Genomic DNA, 25,875 nt, shown 5'->3' on the forward strand with positions numbered 1-25,875 from the left:
GTTTGTGAATGACTGAGCATTTCATGGAATCTACTTTTATACCCAATCATGGCACCCACCTGTTCCCAATTTGCCTGTTCACCTGTGGGATGTTCCAAATAAGTGTTTGATGAGCATTCCTCAACTTTATCAGTATTTATTGCCACCTTTCCCAACTTCTTTGTCACGTGTTGCTGGCATCAAATTCTAAAGTTAATTATTATTTGCAAAAAAAAAAAGTTTATCAGTTTGAGCATCAAATATGTTGTCTTCGTAGCATATTCAACTGATTATGGGTTGAAAAGGATTTGCAAATCATTGTATTCCGTTTATATTTACATCTAACACAATTTCCCAACTCATATGGAAACGGGGTTTGTACTTTGCCTGCATTGATGTTCTTGCAACAACGTTGCTGTATTTTGAAGAGAAGGTGACCTTTTGATTAACGAAAAGTTCATGTTTCAGATAGATGGGGTTTTGATAGGACGGAAATGTCATTTATCAGTAAACAGTAGATCATTTTGTTCTACGACCAAAATACATACTGACATTCCTCAGACTTGAAGCTTCTTAAAAATATATAAACCGTGGGTATGGTGTTTGCAAAATTAAGCTACTAGATTCTGTTATAAATAATGCTTTAGGTTAGTCACATCAGGTCATATTAAACACCATCATCAACTTTTGGAATTGTAATTTTATCAACTATGAACAATGGGAATGGGAATACTTCCTACAGTATAAGAAGCAAAGTAAATATGTTCCAAAGTACCATTTTGACATTTTAATTTGCGCTGCTCACATCCTCAGGGCACGCTCCTTAACCATTTATGTGATGTCTGCTCACAGGCTTGGGTTTCAGATTGATTAGTCTCTAGGGGATTCACATTCAGATTACATTTCTAGGACAGGCAGTTGCTCGGTGTCGTTTAGTCGCCTTTCGCCTTGAATGAGTCTGTGCCCTTTAACAAGACTGAAGCTTCTGTGGCTCTTTAGCCTCCTAAATATATGACTCGGGAATGTTTGGTGCAAGAGCAATTACTGTCTTGTTCATAACTACGTCAAGTGGGGAGCCATAGATCTGCTCCGGCTCTAAGGGAGTGCAATTGAAGGATAAACAGGTAATCTAGAGAGGTTCCAAACCTCCAGGTGTGATATTCTACATATGAATGATGTGGATGACAAGACGTGGTGATTAGTAATCAGAATGTTTGTGCTCAGTAGGAACTGACATTCCATTGACAGTCAGTCAGTCCAATGTCAGATTGAAAAGTTTCCACATCAAAGGTGACTAAACAGTAGTCATCCCTAATTGAAGATTATTTCCCTTGACACAGGCTCATGTTTTTGATGAACAAGAGTAGTGTGCAATTTATTTACATTTGCCAGCTTTGACACTTAAATGAAGCCCGGATTATTGGGAGGATTGGGCTTTATATCTGTGATAACAAAGTTGTATTGGTCTGTTAAAAAACACTACATTTTAAAGGCCTACTGAAATGAATTTTTTTTAATTTAAACGGGGATAGCAGATCCATTCTATGTGTCATACTTGATCATTTCGCGATATTGCCATATTTTTGCTGAAAGGATTTAGTAGAGAACATCGACGATAAAGTTTTGGTCGCTGATAAAAAAGCTTTGCCTGTACCGGAAGTAGCGTGACGTCACAGGAGGAAGGACTCCTCACATTTCCCCATTGTTTACAATGCAGCGAGAGCAATTCGGACCGAGAAAGCGACGATTACCCCATTAATTTTAGCGAGGATGAAAGATTTGTGGATGAGGAACGTGAGAGTGAAGGACTAGAGTGCAGTGCAGGACGTATCTTTTTTCGCTCTGACCGTAACTTAGGTACAAGGGTTCATTGGATTCCACACTTTCTCCTTTTTCTATTGTGGACCACGGATTTGTATTTCAAACCACCTCGGATACTATATCCTCTTGAAAATGAGAGTCGAGAACGCGAAATGGACATTCACAGTGACTTGTATCTCCACGACAATACATCGGCGAAGCTCTTTAGCTACAGAGCTAACGTGATAGCATCGGGCCTAAATGCAGATAGAACCAAAATAAATAAACCCCTGACTGGAAGGATAGACAGAAAATCAACAATACTATTAAACCATGGACATGTAACTACACGGTTAATGCTTTCCAGCCTGGCGAAGCTTAACAATGCTGTTGCTAACGACGCCATTGAAGCTAACTTAGCTACGGGACCTCACAGAGCTAACGTGATAGCATCTGGCTTAAATGCAGATAGAAACAAAAGAAATAAACCCCTGACTGGAAGGATAGACAGAAAATCAACAATACTATTAAACCATGGACATGTAAATACACGGTCAATGCTTTCCAGCCTGGCGAAGCTTAACAATGCTGTTGCTAACGACGCCATTGAAGCTAACTTAGCTACGGGACCTCGTCAGAGCTATGATAAAAACATTAGCGCTCCACCTACGCCAGCCCTCATCTGCTCATCAACACCCGTGCTCACCTGCGTTCCAGCGATCGACGGAGCGACGAAGGACTTCACCCGATCATAGATGCGGTCGGCGGCTAGCATCGGATAGCGCGTCTGCTATCCATCTCAAAGTCCTCCTGGTTGTGTTGCTGCAGCCAGCCGCTAATACACCGATCCCACCTACAACTTTCTTCTTTGCAGTCTTCATTGTTCATTAAACAAATTGCAAAAGATTCACCAACACAGATGTCCAGAATACTTTGGAATTTTGCGATGAAAACAGAGCTTTTTGTATTGGATACTATGTGTCCGAATACTTCAGTTTCAACCATTGACATCACACGCATACGTCATCATACATAGACGTTTTCAACCGGAAGTTTAGCGGGAAATTTAAAATAGCACTTTATAAGTTAACCCGGCCATATTGGCATGTGTTGCAATGTTAAGATTTCATCATTGATATATTAACTATCAGACTGCGTGGTCGATAGTAGTGGCTTTCAGTAGGCCTTTAAGCATCAATCCACATTACTTTCCCAGTTGATTCGCTGTTTTAGTTTCTCTATTCTTTACAACTTCCTGCCCTTTGTAACTCCCCTCGCTCTTGCCCTGACATTCAACGATATAGAGCCGGATTTTGGGCCCATTTAGTTACATTTCAACCGCGAGAAACCCTAACTGCTCCCCTTGGGAAACAAGTGAATCTTTGTTCTAATTAAGCGCCAAAGGGTTCAAACCAGACCTCTCCCTGAGACATAGAAATCAGTCTTTTTCCATCTGCACATTGATGTAGTGTAGGCGTTTACCAATGAGCACCTTACATCTCTTGCATACATTTCCAAGCATCATAATTGGATGGGATTTCTTTTGAGAAGGCACAAAACCTTGGCTATAAAGTACAGGGTTCTTTTTTTTGGTAACAAAGATGTCTTGGATTGCCGTTTTAAAGACAATAACGCGTTCAAAGAGGCAAACATCACTGGGAAACCAGGCTTCCATAACCAAGTTTGATTTTTTTTTTTTTTTTAATATGCATTGGCTGCCTGAAGTATTTAAATTCTTGAGCATCAGTCAATTGTATCTTAAACTGATTGATTGATTGAAACTTTTATTAGTAGATTGCATAGTACAGTACATATTCCGTACAATTGACCACTAAATGGTAACACCCCAATAAGTTTTTCAACTTGTTTAAGTCGGGGTCCACGTTAATCAATTCATGGTAACATGACTTGATTAACTTGATTAATCTGCACACAAACATTTCCCATAGCAAAGAACGGAAATCATCCAAATATCACCATCATAAAACCCTTGTTAAATATCTTAAAATTAAGACTAAACACAGCTGAAACGGTAGTGCACATTCAGCTCTTCATGTTTTTTTATTGGTGTTGACTTCAAACATTTTGTACTGAGCAGCCAGGAAAAATTATTATTTAATGCTACAGTACCTGCAGTCGGTTATGGTCGCACTTTCCCCTTTGCCATTAGTGGTAGCCTTCTGTGTTGACATCACAAAAAAGAACAATTGTGGACATGTTAAGCTAACCAAACTGAAATTCTAATATTTAAACTATTGAGGGGAATATTTTCGGTTTCCAAACAGTACAAGCCTAAAGGTGTTCAGATTTTGACGTGCCGCATGGTTTATTGTCCTTATTGTTTGTGGGCTCCCAAAAAATGTAACATTTCAAAGTTAAAGCAATGCATATATGCTAAGGTTTCATCTTTAATTTAATGTTTTGCATGTTTTGTATCCTTCTCTAGTTTCGATGGATGTGCAGATCACACCCAGTCACGGTGAAATTAGTCTCGGGGAGTCCAAGTTCTTCATGTGTGAAGGTAAGTGTGCCAAGTGGTTCTGACACTATAAACTACACTTTTCCATTTTTTGTTTTGTTTTTAAAAACAAGACACTTTAAATATTACCCATCTTCTTGTTCAGGGTGAAATTACTGCTATTGTTCTCTGCATGCATCATCAGCATAGACAAAGGGTGAACCTTAATCAACTGGCTGTATCTGAAAAACATTTTGGTTTAATGAGAATGAGATAATTCTGACAAATCTTTTTTTTTTTACAGTATATTATGTACCATGTTCAGTGTAATCCCCAACAACAATTACTCTATAGTCATATGTACTGTAAGGTTATCTAATTATTAGGAATATCAACATTTAAGGCCTACTGAAATGAATTTTTTTTATTTAAACGGGGATAGCAGATCCATTCTATGTGTCATACTTGATCATTTCGCGATATTGCCATATTTTTGCTGAAAGGATTTAGTAGAGAACATCGACGATAAAGTTTTGGTCGCTGATAAAAAAGCTTTGCCTGTACCGGAAGTAGCGTGACGTCACAGGTTGAAGGGCTCCTCACATTTCCCCATTGTTTACACCAGCAGCGAGAGCGATTCGGACCGTTTTTTTTAGTGAGAAAAACAACTGTTTTGACGCGAACGAGCAATCCTACTGTCAAAGCCAATGGCAGTCGTTGAAGTGTAATTTCCCCTCGTTAGCATTGAGGTATTGTGTGGCAGAACAATTGCTGTGGATCGACAACTACCAGTCCAAAATAGTCGGAATCACCCACGTTAGTATTCCATTCAGTTGTAAAAAAAAAAAAATGGCACAAATGCCATTCTGGTAGGGGTGTAACGGTACGTGTATTTGTATTGAACCGTTTCGGTACGGGGGTTCCGGTTCGGTTCGGAGGTGTACCGAATGAGTTTCAACACGGACATATTAAGTAGCGTGACGCACTTTGTGTAAACAATGCACACCGAGGCACAACACACGGCATGCTAGCCCTCGTTAGCATTGAGGTATTGTGTGGCAGAACGATTGCTGTGGATCGACTACTACCAGTCCAAAATAGTCGGAATCACCCACGTTAGCATTCCATTCAGTTGTAAAAAAAATGGCACAAATGCCATTCTGGTAGGGGTGTAACGGTACGTGTATTTATATTGAACCGTTTCGGTACGGAGGTTCCGGTTCGGTTCGGAGGTGTACCGAATGAGTTTCAACACGGACATATTAAGTAGCGTGACGCACTTTGTGTAAACAATGCACACCGAGGCACAACACACTGCATGCTAGCAGCTAACGGGCTAGGATAGACTGACCATACGTCCTCTTTTCACCGGACATGTCCTCTTTTGTGGAGCTGTCAGGGCGGAGTTTCTTAAATGCCTCAAATGTCCGGCATTTTGAGTTAGGGTTGCGTGTATTTTCTATGTACGTTCAGAGTTAAGAAGGGGTTGAAAACAAAACAAATGGTGCATGCAGCAGCATTGGTGAGGGAGGGGCAGAGACAGAGAGAGTTATGATAAACGCGCATACGTCGCCAGGCTCTGCTTTTTATCCATAGATTTATCACATTTAATTTTTTATTATCTATAGCAGGGGTGTCAAAAGTGTGCCCCGGAGGCCATTTGCGGCCCACAGCTAATGTTTTAAAGGCCCACGGCACATTCTAAAAATACTATTAAAATAAACAAAAACATAACAAAAGTGAAATAAAAAAGCTTAAAGGTGAAATGTAATTTAGAAAAAGTTGCAATGTTGACTAATAAAACAAAGCTGGTTTTTTTTCTTTCAAACTGTCATTGCTCAAAACATAATATTGAATCAAAATCAATGTTATTATGAATTATTGACCTATCCAAGGTTCCCATTACTTCACATCAAATATTCCACTAGGAAAAATATTTTTGGTGGAAGATTTTGCAAATTTGGTAAATAAATAACCCAAAAATGTACATTTTGTGGTTTTCTTACTGTACCGAAAATGAACCGAACCGTGACCTCTAAACCGAGGTACGTACCGTTACACCCCTACATTCTGGTCACCCTCTGTGACCTGATTGTCTTATCTAACTCCTGTTATTTGTTGGAGGCTAAATTGCAGAGTGTTTTAGGAATGGTTGAAAGGACAGTGTTGTATGTGGGAGATTATCTGTTTAGGGATGTTTTTTCAACCTTGACATAGATGGCTTTAGGGCTGCAACTAACGATTAATTTGATAATCGATTAATCTGTCGATTATTAATCGATTAATATTCGGATAAAAGAGACAAACTACATTTCTATCCTATCCAGTATTTTATTGGAAAAAAAACAGCATACTGGCACCATACTTATTTTGATTATTGTTTCTCAGCTGTTTGTACATGTTGCAGTTCATAAATAAAGGTTAATTAAAAAAATTAAAAAATAAATAAAATAAAATAAAATGTATTAAAAAAAAACAAAAAAACTCTGCGCATGCGCATAGCATAGATCCAACGAATTGATGACTAAATTAATCGGCAACTATTTTAATAATCGATTTTAATCGATTAGTTGTTGCAGCCCTAGATGGCTTCCTTCACTCCTTTTTCATACTATCCATTCATTAACAACATAAGAGTAACAGATCCACACTAATGCGGATAAGTGTTTGTTTCGAAAAACAGACTTTGCACAGTGCATATCTCTTCATGCTTGAATGTCTTTGCACAAGCAAAATTAAACATGATTAATATAGAATAACAAATCATTTTATTTGTGAATAATCCAAATTAATCCACAGCAACCCTGGCATTGATCTGGTTGATTTTAGTATCGTTTGACATCACTAGTAGATATCATTCAGCCTTTGTTGCTGAGTCACACCGCCATCGCTGGTGGGCCGTGAGTTTGCGAGGCCCATAAACCACAGAGTTCTATGCATAAAAAAGAATGTATCGTCAGCAGTGTTCAGTCCGGGGGAACTGATTGACTTTGCTTTACTACTTTGTACATACATTAGAGATAAGTGTTTTTTTTCTCCCCCCTTCACTCTGCTCTCAGTTATCGGTGCGGCTAAGCACATAGACTGGTTCGGACCGAGCGGGGACCGGATAGAAGCCAACAGACCCGACGTCATAGTGACACGAAACGATGAGTCGTCTTCCACGCTCACGCTGTACAGGGCTGGGACAGAGAACGCCGGGACGTACAAGTGTGTCGCCACCAATGGAGATCAGCAAGGGGAGTCAACCGTTAACGTCAAAATATTTCGTAAGTATTTTTCCACACAAACAAAGCTGAGTGGTCAAGAAAAAAAACTAATACATTGTTTATTAAACATGTAGTATTTTATTGACTGCTCCAGGGCAACACATTACTCTCTTTTTCGCTAGACAATAGATTTTTCATCAGTTCGATAGATGGTCGGAAGACCATTAGATGGCTGCTTAATGATCCTGTCTGTTTTGCGGCTCCTGTGATGAATGTCTTATTTCCCATGAATACCGTGCATCAGCAGATGTCCATCAGACGAAACTGCAAATACAACTTTTTTAGTGCTTGTTTTACATTTCTTGGACGGGTCTAACCATGCATATGCCACATGATGTAACAATCTATTTACCAGAGGTGGGTAGAGTAGCCAGAAATTGTACTCAAGTAAGAGTACTGTTACTTTAGAGATTTATTACTCAAGTAAAAGTAAGGAGTAGTCACCCAAACATTTACTTGAGTAGTAAAAAGTACGTTGTGAAAAAACTACTCAAGTACTGAGTAACTGATGATTAACATTTATTTATATATATATATATATATATATATATATATATATATATATATATATATATATATATATATATATATATATATATATATATATATATATATATATATATATATACACACACTACTGTTCAAAAGTTTGGGGTCACCCAAACAATTTTGTGGAATAGCCTTCATTTCTAAGAACAAAAATAGACTGTCGAGTTTCAGATGAAAGTTCTCTTTTTCTGGCCATTTTGAGCGTTTAATTGACCCCACAAATGTGATGCTCCAGAAACTCAATCTGCTCAAAGGAAGGTCAGTTTTGTAGCTAAACTGTTTTCAGATGTGTGAACATGATTGCACAAGGGTTTTCTAATCATCAATTAGCCTTCTGAGCCAATGAGCAAACACATTGTACCATTAGAACACTGGAGTGATAGTTGCTGGAAATGGGCCTCTATACACCTATGTAGATATTGCACCAAAAACCAGACATTTGCAGCTAGAATTGTCATTTACCACATTAGCAATGTATAGAGTGTATTTCTTTAAAGTTAAGACTAGTTTAAAGTTATCTTCATTAAAAATAAGGACATTTCAATGTGACCCCAAACTTTATATATATATATATATATATATATATATATATATATATATATATATATATATATATATATATATATATATATATATATATACACACACACACACACATATATATATATATATATATATATATATATATATATATACACTTATATATATACATACACATATATACAGTATATACACACATATATATATATATATACTGTATATATATATATATATATATATATATGTATATATATATATATATATACATACATTGATATATACAGTATATAATTTATATTTATTTATTTTGCCGTTTTTGTTTACATGTTAAAGGTGTTTTAATAAATATACACGCATGTTTAACACATCGATTCCTTTCTTTCATGAAGACAAGAACTTAAGTTGGTGTATTACCTGATTCTGATGACTTGTATTGATTGGAATCAGACAGCAGTGCTGATAACGTCCACGTTTTCAAACGGAGGAGAAAAAAAGTTCCTCCTTTCTGTCTAATACCACATGAAAGTGGTTGGTTTTTGGCATCTTATTTGTCCAGCTTCCATATTCGTTTTTATACACTTTACAAGAAATACATTGGCGGCAAATTCCGTAGCTTGCTAGCTTCTTTGCGCTGGCTTTCGGAGACTCTTATTTTGTAAGGGCAGGCGCGATGGAGCGGCACTTTTATTGTGAAGACAGGAACTGTGCGGTCAGTCTTTAGGCTTTTGACGGGATGTACGGTTGAAATAAAAAAAGTGTCTTTTTTCCTTCACACTTTTGATTGATTGATTGAAACTTTTATTAGTAGATTGCACAGTACAGTACATATTCCGTACAATTGACCACTAAATGGTAACACCCCAATAAGTTTTTCAACTTGTTTAAGTCAGGTCATGTGACTGCCTGGCTCTGTTTGATTGGTCCAACGTCACCAGTGACTGCATCTGATTGGTGGAACGGAGTGAAACGTCACCAGTGACTGTATTTGGTGAAACGCAGGCACTTTGAAGGTCTGTCTGACAGACCAAAACAAACAAAGCGTGCATTAACAGATCGATAAAAATTAGTAGCGAGTAGCGAGCTGAATGTAGATAAAAGTAGCGGAGTAAAAGTAGCGTTTCTTCTCTATAAATACACTCAAGTAAAAGTAAAAGTATGTTGCATTAAAACTACTCTTACAAGTACAATTTATCCCAAAAGTTACTCAAGTAGATGTAACGGAGTAAATGTAGCGTGTTACTACCCACCTCTGCTATTTACATAGTTCACTGCTTAGAAACTCAAATATTTAAACTTTTTTTTTGTTTTCTTAAAAGGCCTACTGAAATGAGATTTTCTTATTTAAACGGGGATAGCAGGTCCATTCTATGTGTCATACTTGATCATTTCGCGATATTGCCATATTTTTGCTGAAAGGATTTAGTAGAGAACATCGACGATAAAGTTCGCAACTTTTGGTCGCTGATAAAAAAAACCTTGCCTGTACCGGAAGTAGCGTGACGTCACAGGTTGTGGAGCTCCTCACATCTGCACATTGTTTACAATCATGGCCACCAGCAGCCAGAGCGATTTGGACCGAGAAAGCGACGATTTCCCCATTAATTTGAGCGAGGATGAAAGATTTGTGGATGAGGAAAGTGAAAGTGAAGGATTAGAGGGCAGTGGAAGCGATTCAGATAGGTAAGATGCTGTGAGAGGCGGGTGGGACCTGATATTCAGCTGGGAATGACTTCAACAGTAAATAAACACAAGACATATATATACTCTATTAGCCACAACACAACCAGGCTTATATTTAATATGCCACAAATTAATCCTGCATAACAAACACCTCCCCCCTCCCGTCCATATAACCCGCCAATACAAATCAAACATCCGCACAACACACTCAATCCCACAGCCCAAAGTACCGTTCACCTCCCCAAAGTTCATATAGCACATATATTTTCCCAAAGTTACGTACGTGACATGCACATAGCGGCACGCACGTACGGGCAAGCGATCAAATGTTTGTTAGCCGCAGCTGCGTACTCACGGTAGCACGTATCCAAATTAAAGTCCTCCTGGTAAGAATCTCTGTTGTCCCAGTTCTACACAGGCCAATGGTAAAGCTTGACTGTCATATTCCGGGAATGTAAACAATGAAACACCGGCTACGTTTTTGTGTTGCGGCAGCCGGCCGCTAATACACCGCTTCCCACCTACAGCTTTCTTCTTTGCTGTCTCCATTGTTCATTAAACAAATTGCAAAAGATTCACCAACACAGATGTCCAGAATAATGTGGAATTTTGCGATGAAAACAGACGACTTAATAGCTGGCCACAATGGTGTCCCAAAATGTCCGCTACACCGTGACGTCACGCGCAAACGTCATCATACCGAGACGTTTTCAGCAGGATATTTCGCGGGAAATTTAAAAATTGCACTTTACTAATCCAACCCGGCCGTATTGGCATGTGTTGCAATGTTAAAATTTCATCATTGATATATAAACTATCAGACTGCGTGGTCGCTAGTAGTGGCTTTCAGTAGGCCTTTAACATGAACTGCCATTGTCAGACTCTCTCCTCCCACAATGGCACGCCCTGCAGTTACCAAAACACTACCTTTTCCAACCCTAATTACTATTTTCACCTGTAGGCTCTGGCTGTTACAAGGCAGTTTCATCTTTTAAATCTACTGACCGTTATGATATAAGATTACAGCTCAATGCTGGCGTGCAACATTTGACCCAAGTCGAGTGTTTTAAGGTCGCCGTGCTGCCTCAGTGCCACCAGCAAATTCCATCAATAAGCTTGTTAGTTACGTTACTGTAGAGTCCACTCCAGTAAACAGTGAGTTGGAGGAACTTGATTAAATTACTTGGGAGATTGAAGCTGAGAAAACTAATTTCAAGTGGAGAAAACCCCACAAAGAAGTTGTTAGTTTGGGTCGTAAAATGTGTTTAACAATATCTCATTTAAAGGGAACTGCACTTTTTCTGTAATTGTGCCTATCGTTCACAATACTTATGAGAGACAAAAAGACTAAAGTTTTTTGCTTTTTTTTGGCATTCTAACTTATTGTTTATTGTTTATTGAATGGATCCCCATTAGCTGCAATAAGGCGATTGCTAGTCTTCCTGGGGTCCATATAGGAGCATACAAAATAAAAATACAAAGAATACATGCATTACCAAACATTATACAAAGGAAAATTACAACATAAGATACAAAAGCTAGTTAAACCAGTATTAAAAATTCATGTCATGTGGGCAGCTGCAATAGGTGTATCTTCAAAGCTGTCTTGAATGACAATTTACTTTGTGAGAGATTAATGTGAGATGGCAACCCATTCCAGAATGATAAACATCGAAACATGACTGTATGTTTGAGGGGATTGGTCCTGGGAGCAGGAAGTGCCAAATAGCCATTGCTGGCATTCCTAGTGTCATGAATATGTGTGTTAGTTTATTTTAAAAACTAAGTAATCTGGTGATTGATCTAACATGATAGTTCTCAAGAACATAAGGAGACTACAATGCATCTTTTGTTCAACAGATAACTAGGACAGGCGTGAATGCATAAATGAAATATTAGTGCGCAAAGAACATTTAAGTACCAGTCTAGCCGCTCTGTTCTGAACAAGTTGCAGTTTGTTCAAGTCAGACTTAGTCGTAGCGGACCATATTATAGGGACAGTAATGAAGATGACAGAAAATCAAGGACTCTAGACTTGACCATTGTTGAGGATGTCAAGAAGGTGGAGCACTTCCTGGCCATGGTTCAACCTCTTCCCATTGTCATTAAAATACCATCAATATGATCGGACCATGACAGTTGACTGTCTAATAGCACACCAAGCAGTTTTGCTTTTTTAACCTGCTCAATAGGTATGTCTGACATTGAAATATGAAGCTGAGGGTCATCAACAAGCATATGCCTGGATCCAAAAAGAATGCTTTTTGTTTTGTCAATATTCACAACAAGTTTACTATCATTTACCCAGCGTGACACTCTCTCCAGGTCCTGATTTAAGTGATTTTCTAGGTCATTTAAGGTAGTGTCAGTACTGTACAGAGTTGTGTCATCTGCATACATAACCATATTGGTGTTTGGCAATTGGCATTCTAACTTATAAAATCGTATTGTTCTAGGTTGCTAGTAATGCACTAATGGGAGCAATCCATTCTGCCTCTAAATCACTTTAAAATGCATTCAAAAACCGCCAACAATACTTAGTTTATGTTCCGTAACCTGTATAATAACCAAATTGTAGCAACGTTGTAATTGTAGGAGCGAACAATGAGGAACTTTTTTTCTAGTCTTGGACGGCGTTTCGCCTCTCGTCAGTTCATGCTCCTAGTCTTAGATTGGTCAGATCTAGTCTTAGACTTAGATTGGTCAGAACTAGTCTTAGACTTAGATTGGTCAGAACTAGTCTTAGACTTAGATTGGTCAGATCTAGTCTAGCGGCAGGTGCCAAAACCCCAAATATTTATACTCCAAAATAAGGAGGGTTCCTCTCTTTAAAAGGGGAACCGGAGGGTGTGTTCCAACTATCGTGGATCACACTCCTCAGCCTTCCCGGTAGGGTACAGTATATTCAGGTGTACTGGAGAGGAGGTTACGCCGGACAGTCGAACCTCAGATTCAGGAGGAACAGTGTGGTTTTCGTCCTGGTCGTGGAACTGTGGACCAGCTCTATACTCTTGGCAGGGTCCTTGAGGGTGCATGGGAGTTTGCCCAACCAGTCTACATGTGCATTGTGGACATGGAGAAGGCATTCGACCGTGTCCCTCGGGAAGTCCTGTGGGGAGTGCTCAGAGAGTATGGGGTATCGGACTGTCTGATTGTGGCGGTCCACTCCCTGTACGATCACGTATCCAGTGAGCGTTGGACTCCGCCAAGGCTGCCCTTTGTCACCGATTCTGTTCATAACTTTTATGGACAGAATTTCTAGGCGCAGTCAGGGCGTTGAGGGGATCTGGTTTGGTGGCTGCAGGATTAGGTCTCTGCTTTTTGCAGATGATGTGGTCCTGATGGCTTCATCTGGCCAGGATCTTCAGCTCTCACTGGATCGGTTCGCAGCCGAGTGTGAAGCGACTGGGATGAGAATCAGCACCTCCAAGTCCGAGTCCATGGTTCTCGCCCGGAAAAGGGTGGAGTGCCATCTCTGGGTTGGGGAGGAGACCCTGCCCCAAGTGGAGGAGTTCAAGTACCTCGGAGTCTTGTTCACGAGTGAGGGAAGAGTGGATGGTGAGATCGACAGGCGGATCGGTGCGGCGTTTTCAGTAATGGGGACGCTGTATTGATCCGTTGTGGTGATGAAGGAGCTGGGCCGGAAGGCAAAGCTCTCAATTTACCGGTCGATCTACGTTCCCATCCTCACCTATGGTCATGAGCTTTGGGTTATGAAGGAAAGGACAAGATCACGGGTACATGCGGCCGAAATGAGTTTCCTCCGCCGGGTGGCGGGTCTCTCCCTTAGAGATAGGGTGAGAAGCTCTGCCATCCGGGAGCAGCTCAAAGTAAAGCCGCTGCTCCTCCACATGGAGAGGAGCCAGATGAGGTGGTTCGGGCATCTGGTCAGGATGCCACCCGAACGCCTCCCTAGGGAGGTGTTTAGGGCACGTCTGACCGGTAGGAGGCCACGGGGAAGACTCAGGACACATTGGGTAGACTATGTCTCCCGGCTGGCCTTGGAACGCCTCGGGATCCCCCGGGAAGAACTGGACGAAGTTGCTGGTGAGAGGAAAGTCTGGGCTTCCCTGCTTAGGCTGCTGCCCCCGCAACCCGACCTTAGATAAGCGGAAGAAGATAGATGGATGGAACCAGGAGGGTGTGCCTGGGCAAGGATGGTCTAGTGAGAAAAACAACTGTTTTGATGCAAAGGAGCAATCCTACAGTCAAAGCCAATGACAGTCGTTGAAGTGTAATTTCCCTTGTGCAATTGCACACTGCTTATGCGTCCTCTGCACACAACAAATCTATGCCGTGGACACATACAATTCTATCGAAACTCTCCACAAAATATACACATAAGAATTTGTTCTGTATGGTTTTGCAATGCAACTCTAAGTGACAGGTGACAACAAACGGCCACAACAGATAAAATCATGTTAGTCAACACTATTCAATTATTGCAATGTCTGTCGAGGCGCTTTAAGGCAGGTAGGAGGCCCATCCATTAAGTTTGTTGGCCGTAACCAAACCCCAAAAAAATAGCAACAAATTACTATTTAGCAAAACTTATCATTTTCTGCCATATAAACCACGTCATTGGTCGTATCAACAGCAGTCGCTCTCTCTCTCTCTCACTTGCGCCAACAGGCACACTCATTAGACTCAGCCACTGATGCGTTTACGGCCACACGAAAAGTCAGACAACTCCAACACCAAACAAAGTGTAAATGCTGGGTTGTTACACCATGATGCGGCTCCCACGCAGCCAATCAATGTCATTAACAGCGCGTTATGTGTGAGTGTTGCTGTTCTGCTAGTTACCTCTTAACTGCTGCAGTTAAGAGGTAAATGCTTTTAACCCTTATTATGGTAAAACAAACAAGTACCGTACACTCACACTCCCGATCAGATGTGTGCTAATTCTATTGGCATTTATTAAGAATGTTCATTTATGGATATTAATCACGAAATGTTGTTACCAGATGAAAGAAATGCTAATAAAACTATTATGATATATTTTACAGACATTATCTCAAGCTTGTGCTACAGCACATTTCTTATTGTGCAACTTGTGAATGTTTTAAGGAGAACTATACACTATATTGCCAAAAGTATTTGGCCACCTGCTTTGACTCACATTTGAACTTGAAGTGCCATCCCATTCCTAACCCATAGGGTTCAATATGATGCCGATCCACCTTTTAAGCTATTAAAGCTTCAACTCTTCTGGGAAGGCTGTCCACAAGGAGTGTGTTTATAGGAATTTCCGACCATTCTTCCAAAAGCGCATTGGTGAGGTCACACACTGATGTTGGTGGAGAAGGCCTGGCTCTCAGTCTCCGTTCTAATTCATCCCAAATGTGTTCTATCGGGTTCAGGTCAGGACTCTGTGCAGGCCAGTCAAGTTCATCCATGTCTTTATGGACGTTGCTTTGTGCACCGGTGCACAGTCATGTTGGAAGAGGAAGGGGCCCGCTCCAAACTGTTCCCACAAGGTTGGGGGCATGGAATTGTCCAAAATGTTTTGGTATCCTGGAGCATTCGTACTGTAGGTGGGCTAATTGGAAGGTCACATGAAGTTTGGAGCTCTGTAGACACTGACTGTGCAGAAAGTCGGCACCCTCTTTGCACTAGACGCTTTCAGCATCCGCTGACCCCTCTCTGTCAGTTTACGTGGCCTACCACTTCGTGACTGAGTTGCTGTTGTTCCCAAACTCTTCCATTTTCTTATAATAAAGCCGACAGTTGACGTTGGAATACTTAGGAGCGAGGAAATTTCACGACTGGATGTATATATTATTTCCAAAGCAGGATCCCCATGCAGACATACTGTACAATACTCGTACAGAGCTCATGAAAAACACGATGTTTTGTTATTTTTATCGTAAGTGGGCCAAATCACCTACACTAGGAAATAATCTGATGGAAAGGACTGCTGTCATTTGATTAGAATAATAAGACATTTGAATAGTTATGGTTTGGGACAGGACTACGGTCCATTTTCGGCCCAGAGTAAGTTTTTAATAGGCGCTTAACAAGTTCTCAAAATGTGATGATTTTGTTATTAATGAAGTATATGAGATAAAACCCGATTCCTCTTTGGGTTTTGTTGGTTTAGCTTCCAGTGTGTTCTCCGCCCGTCTACGCTGCGCAGTAAAGTTCTTTAAGGTGACGTAAAGCAGCAGCAGTGCTTCAGTTACATTTGCCGCAGCTGCAGCTACCATAGTAGATTACCACGGTTACAACCACCGAGTATAGAGTGAATCATCTTTCTGTCTTGCCTCTGGTGAGGGCGATCACATTTTTTTCCGCTCCCTTCTTCTCCCTGCTTGCTATCTTTGTTTTGTCTTGTCTACACTTTTTTTGAAGCCTCTTTCTTTGCGCTGTCCTTCAAATCTAAACATCAGACATGGAATTAATTAGCTGGACTCTCGACTCAATTGACAAAATCTTTTCGACGAGGAAAAGAGGTTCTGGGGAGCCTGGCTGCCCTGATGGAACCATTGCTGCGGGGTACGTGAGAGATTCCTGGGATAAATGGAGAATCATGTGCCTCTCAGTCCTTTCCATCGAGGACGTGGAAGACATCTACCTATTTGGAACCGTGATCGCGGGGCACCTGCTGATTGGGCTGGGCATTGCTCTGGTGTATCATCAAATTCGTAAGACGATGGCAGCCACTCAAGGGGCCCAAATGCCGTTCGTCGCAATGGAAGGTTTGGGCCGGGCTGTGGGATCACAGCCTGGGGCGATTTCTGAACTGAATCGCAAGATGGATCACATCATGGAAAAGCTGTTTGAAAGGGAAAAATTGGATATGAGGGCCAGCATGGGCAAATAGAACAGACAAGCCATTGTAATGTCTGCTCGCGGAAAAACAAAAATCCTAATCTACGATTTGACTCCCTCGAATGGCCTTGACGCAGGAGCAGGCTGTTCTGAAAACATCCCCGAGGACACCTCAATGATGGACGCTTTTGACATCGCTCCCTCCTCAACGACACCTGGAGTCGAACTTTTGCTTGCATGCAGAACGGCTCCAGGCCTATGGACACTACATCAACACACCCAAGACAATGGGCATATACACCTCCCCCCAGCGTTTTACCTTTTTCCCACCTTTTACGGGGCGCCTCGTGGCGACCCATCAGCGTTCCTGTTCTGTAACCCTGTACACTGTTTGTTTGTCTAATCTTGAACGGGTTTGTGCTGAAAACATAGTTTCGTTGTACTTGTTGCAATGACAATAAAGACCTATCCTATAAGACAATTGCTGAAATAAAACAATATTGCAAAGCATTGAGCTATTACAGTTCGGACAACTTGAAACAGTTGGCACAAAATACTAATACAATGTACTGCAAAGTGAACTGGACTGTGTATCCAGTTTTGTTGACAGTAATGGGCGTGTTCTAAATAACAGTAAAACTAAATACATGATTCCGGGCCATAAACATACATAAGGAAATGTACAGCCTCAATCACTTACTTTAACCCTTGTGTAATGTTCATATTGTTGTTATTCAGCCAGCGTTTGTGGGTCTGATGGACCCGTTGCATTTTGTGGCTTTTAATGCCTCACAATCAAACACTTTTATGTTAAAATACTGAACAGATGTTTATTGGGATAAGGTAAACACAATCACAATCAAACACTTTTATGTTAAAATACTGAACAGATGTTTATCGGGATAAGGTAAACATCTGTTCAGTATTTTGACACAAAAGTGTCTGATTGTGAGGCATTAAAAGCCACAAAATGCAACGGGTCCATCAGACCCACAAACGCTGGCTGAGTAACAACAATATGAACGTTGCACGGAAAATTTCTCTCCCAGTTTCTGCATCCCACAGGGATTCTTCTTTTGTGTTTCTGCACCTGCGGTTCCCACACAAGGTTGCAACATTGTTTGTCAACACTGTCTGCTCTCATTTTCTCGCACATTTGACCCTCTGATGTTCTGTGTACCTACACTCTGTCCTCCTCCTGTCTAGGCCTGCTGTGTGTGTGTGTGTGTGTGTGTGTGTGTGTGAGTGGGTGGTACACAGAACATCAATTTCCACACTTCTATTAGCCCCTTGTCCAGTGGTCCCGGACATGTGTAGGGGGGGTGTATGGTGTGTGGTTATTAAATATGTATTCTGATATATGTTCTTCACAGAAAATGTGCCAAAGTCAGTGAGTCTCAGTTTGAAAAATTAATTAATTGTATAATTTTTCTTTTAATAAAAAATGAAAACGGGTCCCACAGACCCGAACACCACACAAGGCAAGGTATTTCTATGGGGCAGATGCATGAAACCGAGCTGTTAGGGTTAACCATAAATTATCAATAGAATTGTTCTTGCCATATAAACAATATTGTGTCTAAAATGGGCAGGACTGTTTCTGTTATTAGAAAATGTGCCTATTTTATGACTACATTTTCAATCAAACAAGTTATACAGTGATCGTGTCTCATCTTGATTGCTCAGACTTGATATGGTCATGCACTCCAAAGAAAGATATTCAAAAGCCACAACTTGTGCAAAATAAGGCCGCACGATTGGCATTGAATGGCCAAATTTGGATTAGTATTGACAATATGCACCGCAATCTATCAATCTAACATGGTTATATGTTGATAAGCACTTATTAAAAAACCTGCTGGTCTTTTTTTTTACTATACTGTATATACTACAAAGCCAAAAATCTTACACTCTAAAAATATCATATGTTTTTAGACACAGACGCTCCACTCGACAACAGACTAATGGAAACAATGTAGTACCAGGACCAAGAACATGTGCCATGCAAAAATCTGTTGTAAAGAGCTGCTTCCCAGTGGAATAGGCTGCCTGAGTATTAAAGAGTCAAATAATGTAAAGGCTTTTACAAACAAGCTTAACAAACTACTACACTAAAGACCGTTTTTATTCCCTTGTATTCTTTTTTTTATATGATGGATCGTAGTAATGTTTATGCATGGCATTTTATAGGCACATCCTTTGTTATTCAGAGTGTCTTTTCTATTGTTGAGATTTTCTTTAGATGTTATTGTCTCGACTCCAGGAATATAAGTGGCTACTGAGTAGCCACTAATATGGATCCTTTTAAACAAATAAACAGTATGTCAAATTTCCTTTTTAATAAAGTAAAATAGTAACGATCAGAAACATTTTATTTAAATTTAAACAGATTCGGACTCTTCCACTCTTTACATTACTGGCAACAGAATCATTTAAAATATTACACAATGTGCTATCCATACACTTAGGTAAAACGGAATCCATCCTATTTGGGTGCCAAATCAACCTCAAGAAAGTCAGTGACTTCACTATTAAAGTGGGTGACATTGTTATCACCAGGAAAGATGAGGTCACCTACCTAGGTTCCATTCTAGAGGCTAAACTTTCCTGTGATAAAATGGCAACCGAGGTAATCAAAAAGGTCAACCAACAAACAAGATTTCTCTACAGAATCTCCTCTCTGGTCAACAAAAGCACCATGGGAACTCTCATTCAACCCTTTTTCGATTACGCATGCACCTCCTGGTACCCCAGCACCTCCAAAACCCTCAAATCATACGTCATTTTGTATAATGACGGGTATAAATTGGAAAATTGATTGTTTAAAACAGATCTGTACCCCAAACATTAGTACGCTGAATCAAACTGAAACAGGTGTTGATGTTCTTCATGAGGTGATTAAGTGAAACAGTTTTTAACGATGTTGGACCTTGTATCATTATTATTTCAGAGAGAATTACCTTCACAAATGCGCCATCGCCTCAAGAGTACACCGAAGGAGACACCGCCATCATCGTATGTGATGTCATCAGCTCACCTCCACCGACCGTCCTCTGGAAGTACAAAGGAGCAAAAATACAGTTGGAAAAAGATGGTAAGCTTGAAAAAAACCAAAAAATGTTCACAGAATGTATGCAGCTTGAAGACAGACACAGTGCTAACAGAAAACAAATTGAAATTCAACAGGGTGTTCAACTCGGTCAAGCTGTGGGAGAGATTACATTTTGCAACCTGCAGTTTGAAAATTGGACTGCCACATGGAAAATAAAGGAGTATTTGGTTAGAATGGATAGTATGCCTGAAAACAAACCTCATGCATACCATCAAATCGTATGATCTGACGGTAAAACAGGGAAATTAAAGGCAGGGGATTAGTAGCCATAATTGTTACTGAATTTTTGAATGTAACATGTGAGTTAAGTTAAAGTTAAAGTACCAATGATTGTCACACACACACTAGGTGTGGTGAAATGTGTCCTCTGCATTTGACCCATCCCCTTGTTCACCCCCTGGGAGGTGAGGGGAGCAGTGAGCAGAAGCGTTGCCGCGCCTGTGAATCATTTTTGGTGATTTAACACCCAATTCCAACCCTTGATGCTGAGTGCCAAGCAGGGAGGTAATGGCTCCCATTTTTATAGTCTTTGGTATGACTTGGCCGGGGTTTGAACTCACAACCTACTGATCTCAGGGCGGACACTCTAACCACTAGGCCAGTGTTTTTCAACCACTGTGCCGTGGCACACTAGTGTGCCGTGAGATACAGTCTGGTGTGCCATGGGAGATTATGTAATTTCACCTATTTGGGGTAAAAATATTTTTTGCACACAAGTAATTATAGTCTGCAAATGTGCCGTTGTCGAGTGTCGGTGCTGTCTAGAGCTCGGCACAGTAACCATGTAATACTCTTCCATATCAGTAGGTGGCAGTAGGTAGCTAATTGCTATGTAGATGTTGGGAACAGTGCATTTAAGCTTAGGGAAGGCTATGCAGAACGAAACTAAAACCTAACTCGCTATAAAGACAACAAAAACAGAATGCTGGACGACAGCAAAGACTTACTGTGGTGCAAAGATGGCGTCCACAAAGTACATCCGTAAATGACATGACAATCAACAATGTCCCCACAAAAAAGGATAAAACAGCTTAAATATTCTTGATTGCTAAAACAAAGCAGATGCGGGAAATATCGCTCAAAGGAAGACATGAAACTGCTATAGGAAAACACCAACAAAACAGGAAAAGCCACCAAAATGGGAGCACAAGACAAGAAGTAAAACACTACACACAGGAAAACAGCAAAAAAGTCCAAATAAGTCAGGGTGTGATGTGACATGTGGTGACAGTACACCTACTTTGAGACAAGAGCTAAAGTGATGCATGCTTGATTATGGTTTGAAGTCATATCCAACAACTGCGACAACGACTTTTTACTGTCAGCTGAGTTTATGATGTCTGCTGGTGGTGTGCCTCCGGATTTTTTCAATGAAAAAAATGTGCCTCGGCTCAAAAAAGGTTGAAAAACACTGACCTAGGCCACTGAGTAGGTAGCACTTTGTCTGAGCATTTTTTTTAAAAAGCAGTCCTAGAATGTGATCTACAATGGAACCTACTTTGCACAATTGGATACACTGGAATGCGGGGATGATACAGACGCAAGAAAATGCATATGGCAAAAAGTTGTTTTCCATATTAGGAGATATGTTATTATTTTTTTAATGTAGCTGTAATTGAGTGACAACCTGCAACAAGATGCAATGAACAAATGCAAATGCAAATGTCTGGTTTTTGGTGCAATATCTACATAGGTGTATGGAGGCCCATTTCCAGCAACTATCACTCCAGTGTTCTAATGGTACAATGTGTTTGCTCATTGGCTCAGAAGGCTAATTGATGATTAGAAAACCCTTGTGCAATCATGTTCACACATCTGAAAACAGTTTAGCTCGTTACAGAAGCTACAAAACTGACCTTCCTTTGAGCAGATTGAGTTTCTGGAGCATCACATTTGTGGGGTCAATTAAACGCTCAAAATGGCCAGAAAAAGAGAACTTTCATCTGAAACTCGACAGTCTATTCTTGTTCTTAGAAATGAAGGCTATTCCACAAAATTGTTTGGGTGACCCCAAACTTTTGAACGGTAGTGTATGAACGTCACACCCCTTCTCCATCCACATATTTTACAATCAAGCAAAACACAACAAAAGTGCAACAAACAGCGAAATATGAACGCGAAGGGTAAAAAAAACCCCACCTACAATCTGATGTATGTGATATATCCCTAAGCTTTAGAACTTTGTTGTAAAAATCTCCTTCCACGTCTGTCCCTGACACCCACATTTCAGGCTCTGGAAACACTCTGTGGAAACGCTCCCCACCCACACTGCTTGGTGCCTCGTCTGAGCTGCTGTGACTTACATTACCATAGTAACTAATTAGATTACCATAGTAACTAAATAGATTACCATAGTAACTAGTACATCATGCCAAAGCGCAGATTCCAACCTTTGAAGTACTTAGTATAGTTGAAGACTTACGGTCAATAGAAAACATCACTGCACATCATAATGGCAGCTACACTTTACATCTTAAACATCTAAAAAAAATATTTGGGAATGTCCGGTGGGCCAGATTGAAAAGCTTAACGGGCCGCATGTGGCCCCCAGGCCTTAATTTGCCCAAATCTGGTATAGAGCGATAATGATACAGCTACAGATACAGAAAGCAACTACACTGAGAGATAATGACACTATCTAATTAAATAAGTAATACAGTCATATACCAGAATGCTAATAGTTTCCATGCTGCTGTTGCCTTGAAAATGTTTTTTTTGAAAATGTTTTTTTTTATATAAAATACTGTCTGTTCTTTTTATTTTTTTATTTTTGTTTGTTTGTTTGATATTCATTGTAAAGTTCAGCTGTTTTTTCAGTGGGGGCCCTGGCTCCACTGCAAGCATGAATTAATAAAGTCAAGTCAAGTCAAGTCAAGATCGCTTCCAAAAAACGAAAATGAGGAAATACAGTTCATTTCAGCAGCATGGAGCAGGACCAGCTTTTGTAACCTTTAACCTGTTTTGAAATGCAGAATAATATTGTTAAGGGAAGAGGCTGCAATATATATCACAATTTTGATTTTAGGCCATATCGCCCATCCGTACTTTGGATATTGACCAGACTACCTAAACCAGGGGTCACCAACGCGGTGCCCGCGGGCACCAGGTAGCCCGTAAGGACCAGATGAGTCGCCCGCCGGCCTGTTCTAAAAATAGCTCAAATAGCAGCACTTACCAGTGAGCTGCCTCTATTTTTTAAATTGTATTTATTTACTAGCAAGCTGGTCTCGCTTTGCCCGACATTTTTAATTCTAAGAGAGGCAAAACTCAAATAGAATTTGAAAATCCAAGAAAATATTTTAAAGACTCTGTCTTCACTTGTTTAAATAAATGCATTAATTTTTTTACTTTGCTTCTTATAACTTTCAGAAAGACAATTTTAGAGAAAAAATACAACCTTAAAAATGATTTTAGGATTTTTAAACACATATACCTTTTTACCTTTTAAATTCCTTCCTCTTCTTTCCTGACAATTTAAATTAATGTTCAAGTTTTTTTATTGTAAAGAATAATAAATACATTTTAATTTAATTCTTCATTTTAGCTTCTGTTTTTTCGACGAAGAATATTTGTGAAATATTTCTTCAAACTTATTATGATTAAAATTCAAAAAAATTATTCTGGCAAATCTAGAAAATCTGTTAAATCAAATGTAAATCTTATTTCAAAGTCTTTTGAATTGATTTTAAAATTTTTGTTCTGGAAAATCTAGAAGAAATAATGATTTGTCTTTGTTAGAAATATAGCTTGGTCCAATTTGTTATATATTCTAACAAAGTGTAGATTGGATTTTAACCTATTTAAAACATGTCATCAAAATCTAAAATTAATCTTAATCAGGAAAAATTACTAATGATGTTCCATAAATTCTTTTTTTAAGTTTTTCTCTTCTTTTTTTCGGTTGAATTTTGAATTTTAAAGAGTCGAAATTGAAGATAAACTATGTTTCAAAATGTAATTGTCATTTTTTTTCATGTTTTCTCCTCTTTTAAACCGTTCAATTAAATGTAAATATCATTACTTATTAATAATAACGGAGTTTAAGGTAAATTGAGCAAATTGACTATTTCTGGCAATTTATTTAAGTGTGTATCAAACTGGTAGCCCTTCGCATTAATCAGTACCCAAGAAGTAGCTCTTGGTTTCAAAAAGGTTGGTGACCCCTGACCTAAACTGTGGCAGTGCTGCCATGCACACAAACTAACTTTACACAACAAACTAGAAAAGTCTAACAGATGACACTTCATTCACAATTGAAGTTAAAAAGTGGCTTTGGAGCAATCAAATCTGCTCACACGGTCACTAAGGTGGCCACTATGTTTGACACATCAACTTAATGTGTATTATATTTATCCATGAGAGCATTTTTGTTGTAAATTGTGAGGTGTTTCTGTTAAAATCATGGTTGTTTTTACAAATGATGACAGATGTGAACAAGAGCATGTATTGTCTTTGTGTGATGATGTAAATGAGGTGTGGTTGTATTGTATATTAGGTATGTGTCCATGAAAGGGCATTTTATGACTTTTCTTAATTTGATTACATGCTACATTATGATTTTATTGCATGATTTTTGTATCCCTTTAATTGAGGTAGCCAGGGACTGCAGATGGAAATGAGCTATTTAGCTATAATCTGGTACAGAACATATCTGCCTTTGAGCTGAATGTTTCTGTGCATTGTCCCTCCAAATAAAGACTAAACTAGACACTAGCACCATAGCTACACTAACTGCTTTTAGCATCATGTATTATTAGTCAGAGCAAACACACCTATTTAAATGATTTGAGATTTGTCAAAATTAGATGAGTTGTCACCGATTCTGTTCATAACTTTTATGGACAGAATTTCGAGGCGCAGTCAGGGCGTTGAGGTGATCCGGTTTGGCGGCTGCAGGATTAGGTCTCTGCTTTTTGCAGATGATGTGGTCCTGATGGCTTCATCTGGCCAGGATCTTCAGCTCTCACCGGATCGGTTCGCAGCCGAGTGTGAAGCGACTGGGATGGGAATCAGCACCTCCCAAGTCAGAGTCCATGGTGAGGGAAGAGTGGATGGTGAGATCGACAGGCGGATCGGTGTGGCGTCTTCAGTAATGCGGACGCTGTATCGATCCGTTGTGGTGAAGAAGGAGCTGAGCCGGAAGGCAAAGCTCTCAATTTACCGGTCGATCTACGTTCCCATCCTCACCTTTCTACGTTCCCATCCTCACCTATGGTCATGAGCTTTGGGTTATGACCCAAAGCACAAGATCACGGGTACAAGCGACCGAAATGAGTTTCCTCCGCCGGGTGGCGGGGCTCTCCCTTAGAGATAGGGTGAGAAGCTTTTCCATCCGGGAGGAGCTCAAAGTAAAGCCGCTGCTCCTCCACATGGAGAGGAGCCAGATGAGGTGGTTCGGGCATCTGGTCAGGATGCCACCCGAACGCCTCCCTAGGGAGGTGTTTTTAGGCCACGTCCGACCGGTAGGAGGCCACGGGGAAGACCCAGGACACGTTGGGAAGACTATGTCTCCCGGCTGGCCTGGGAGGGCCTCGGCATCCCCCGGGAGGAGCTGGACGAAGTGGCTGGGAGAGGGAAGTCTGGGCTTCCCTGCTTAGGCTGCTGCCCCCGGGACCCGACCTCGGATAAGCGGAAGAAGATGGATGAATTGTACAAAAAATTGTACATTAGTTTCAGCAACTAATACACACAATGCTTTTATCCGAAAATATAAC

At 40.2% G+C, this 25,875-nt stretch overlaps 1 protein-coding gene across 6 annotated transcripts in view; it reads left to right on the forward strand.

Annotated features, from left to right (window-relative positions):
• ncam1b (neural cell adhesion molecule 1b) overlaps positions 1-25,875 on the forward strand; it is a 286,896-nt gene that overhangs the window by 94,005 nt on the left and 167,016 nt on the right. For all 6 annotated transcript variants that reach the window (XM_062059916.1, XM_062059911.1, XM_062059914.1 and 3 more), the window contains exons 2-4: positions 4,226-4,300; positions 7,297-7,506; positions 20,000-20,143. In XM_062059916.1, coding sequence (XP_061915900.1) covers positions 4,226-4,300; positions 7,297-7,506; positions 20,000-20,143 — 429 coding nt within the window. The remainder of the gene's footprint in view (positions 1-4,225; positions 4,301-7,296; positions 7,507-19,999; positions 20,144-25,875) is intronic.

The sequence above is a fragment of the Entelurus aequoreus genome, linkage group LG10, assembly GCF_033978785.1.
Source record: "Entelurus aequoreus isolate RoL-2023_Sb linkage group LG10, RoL_Eaeq_v1.1, whole genome shotgun sequence".
NCBI lineage: Eukaryota > Metazoa > Chordata > Actinopteri > Syngnathiformes > Syngnathidae > Entelurus > Entelurus aequoreus.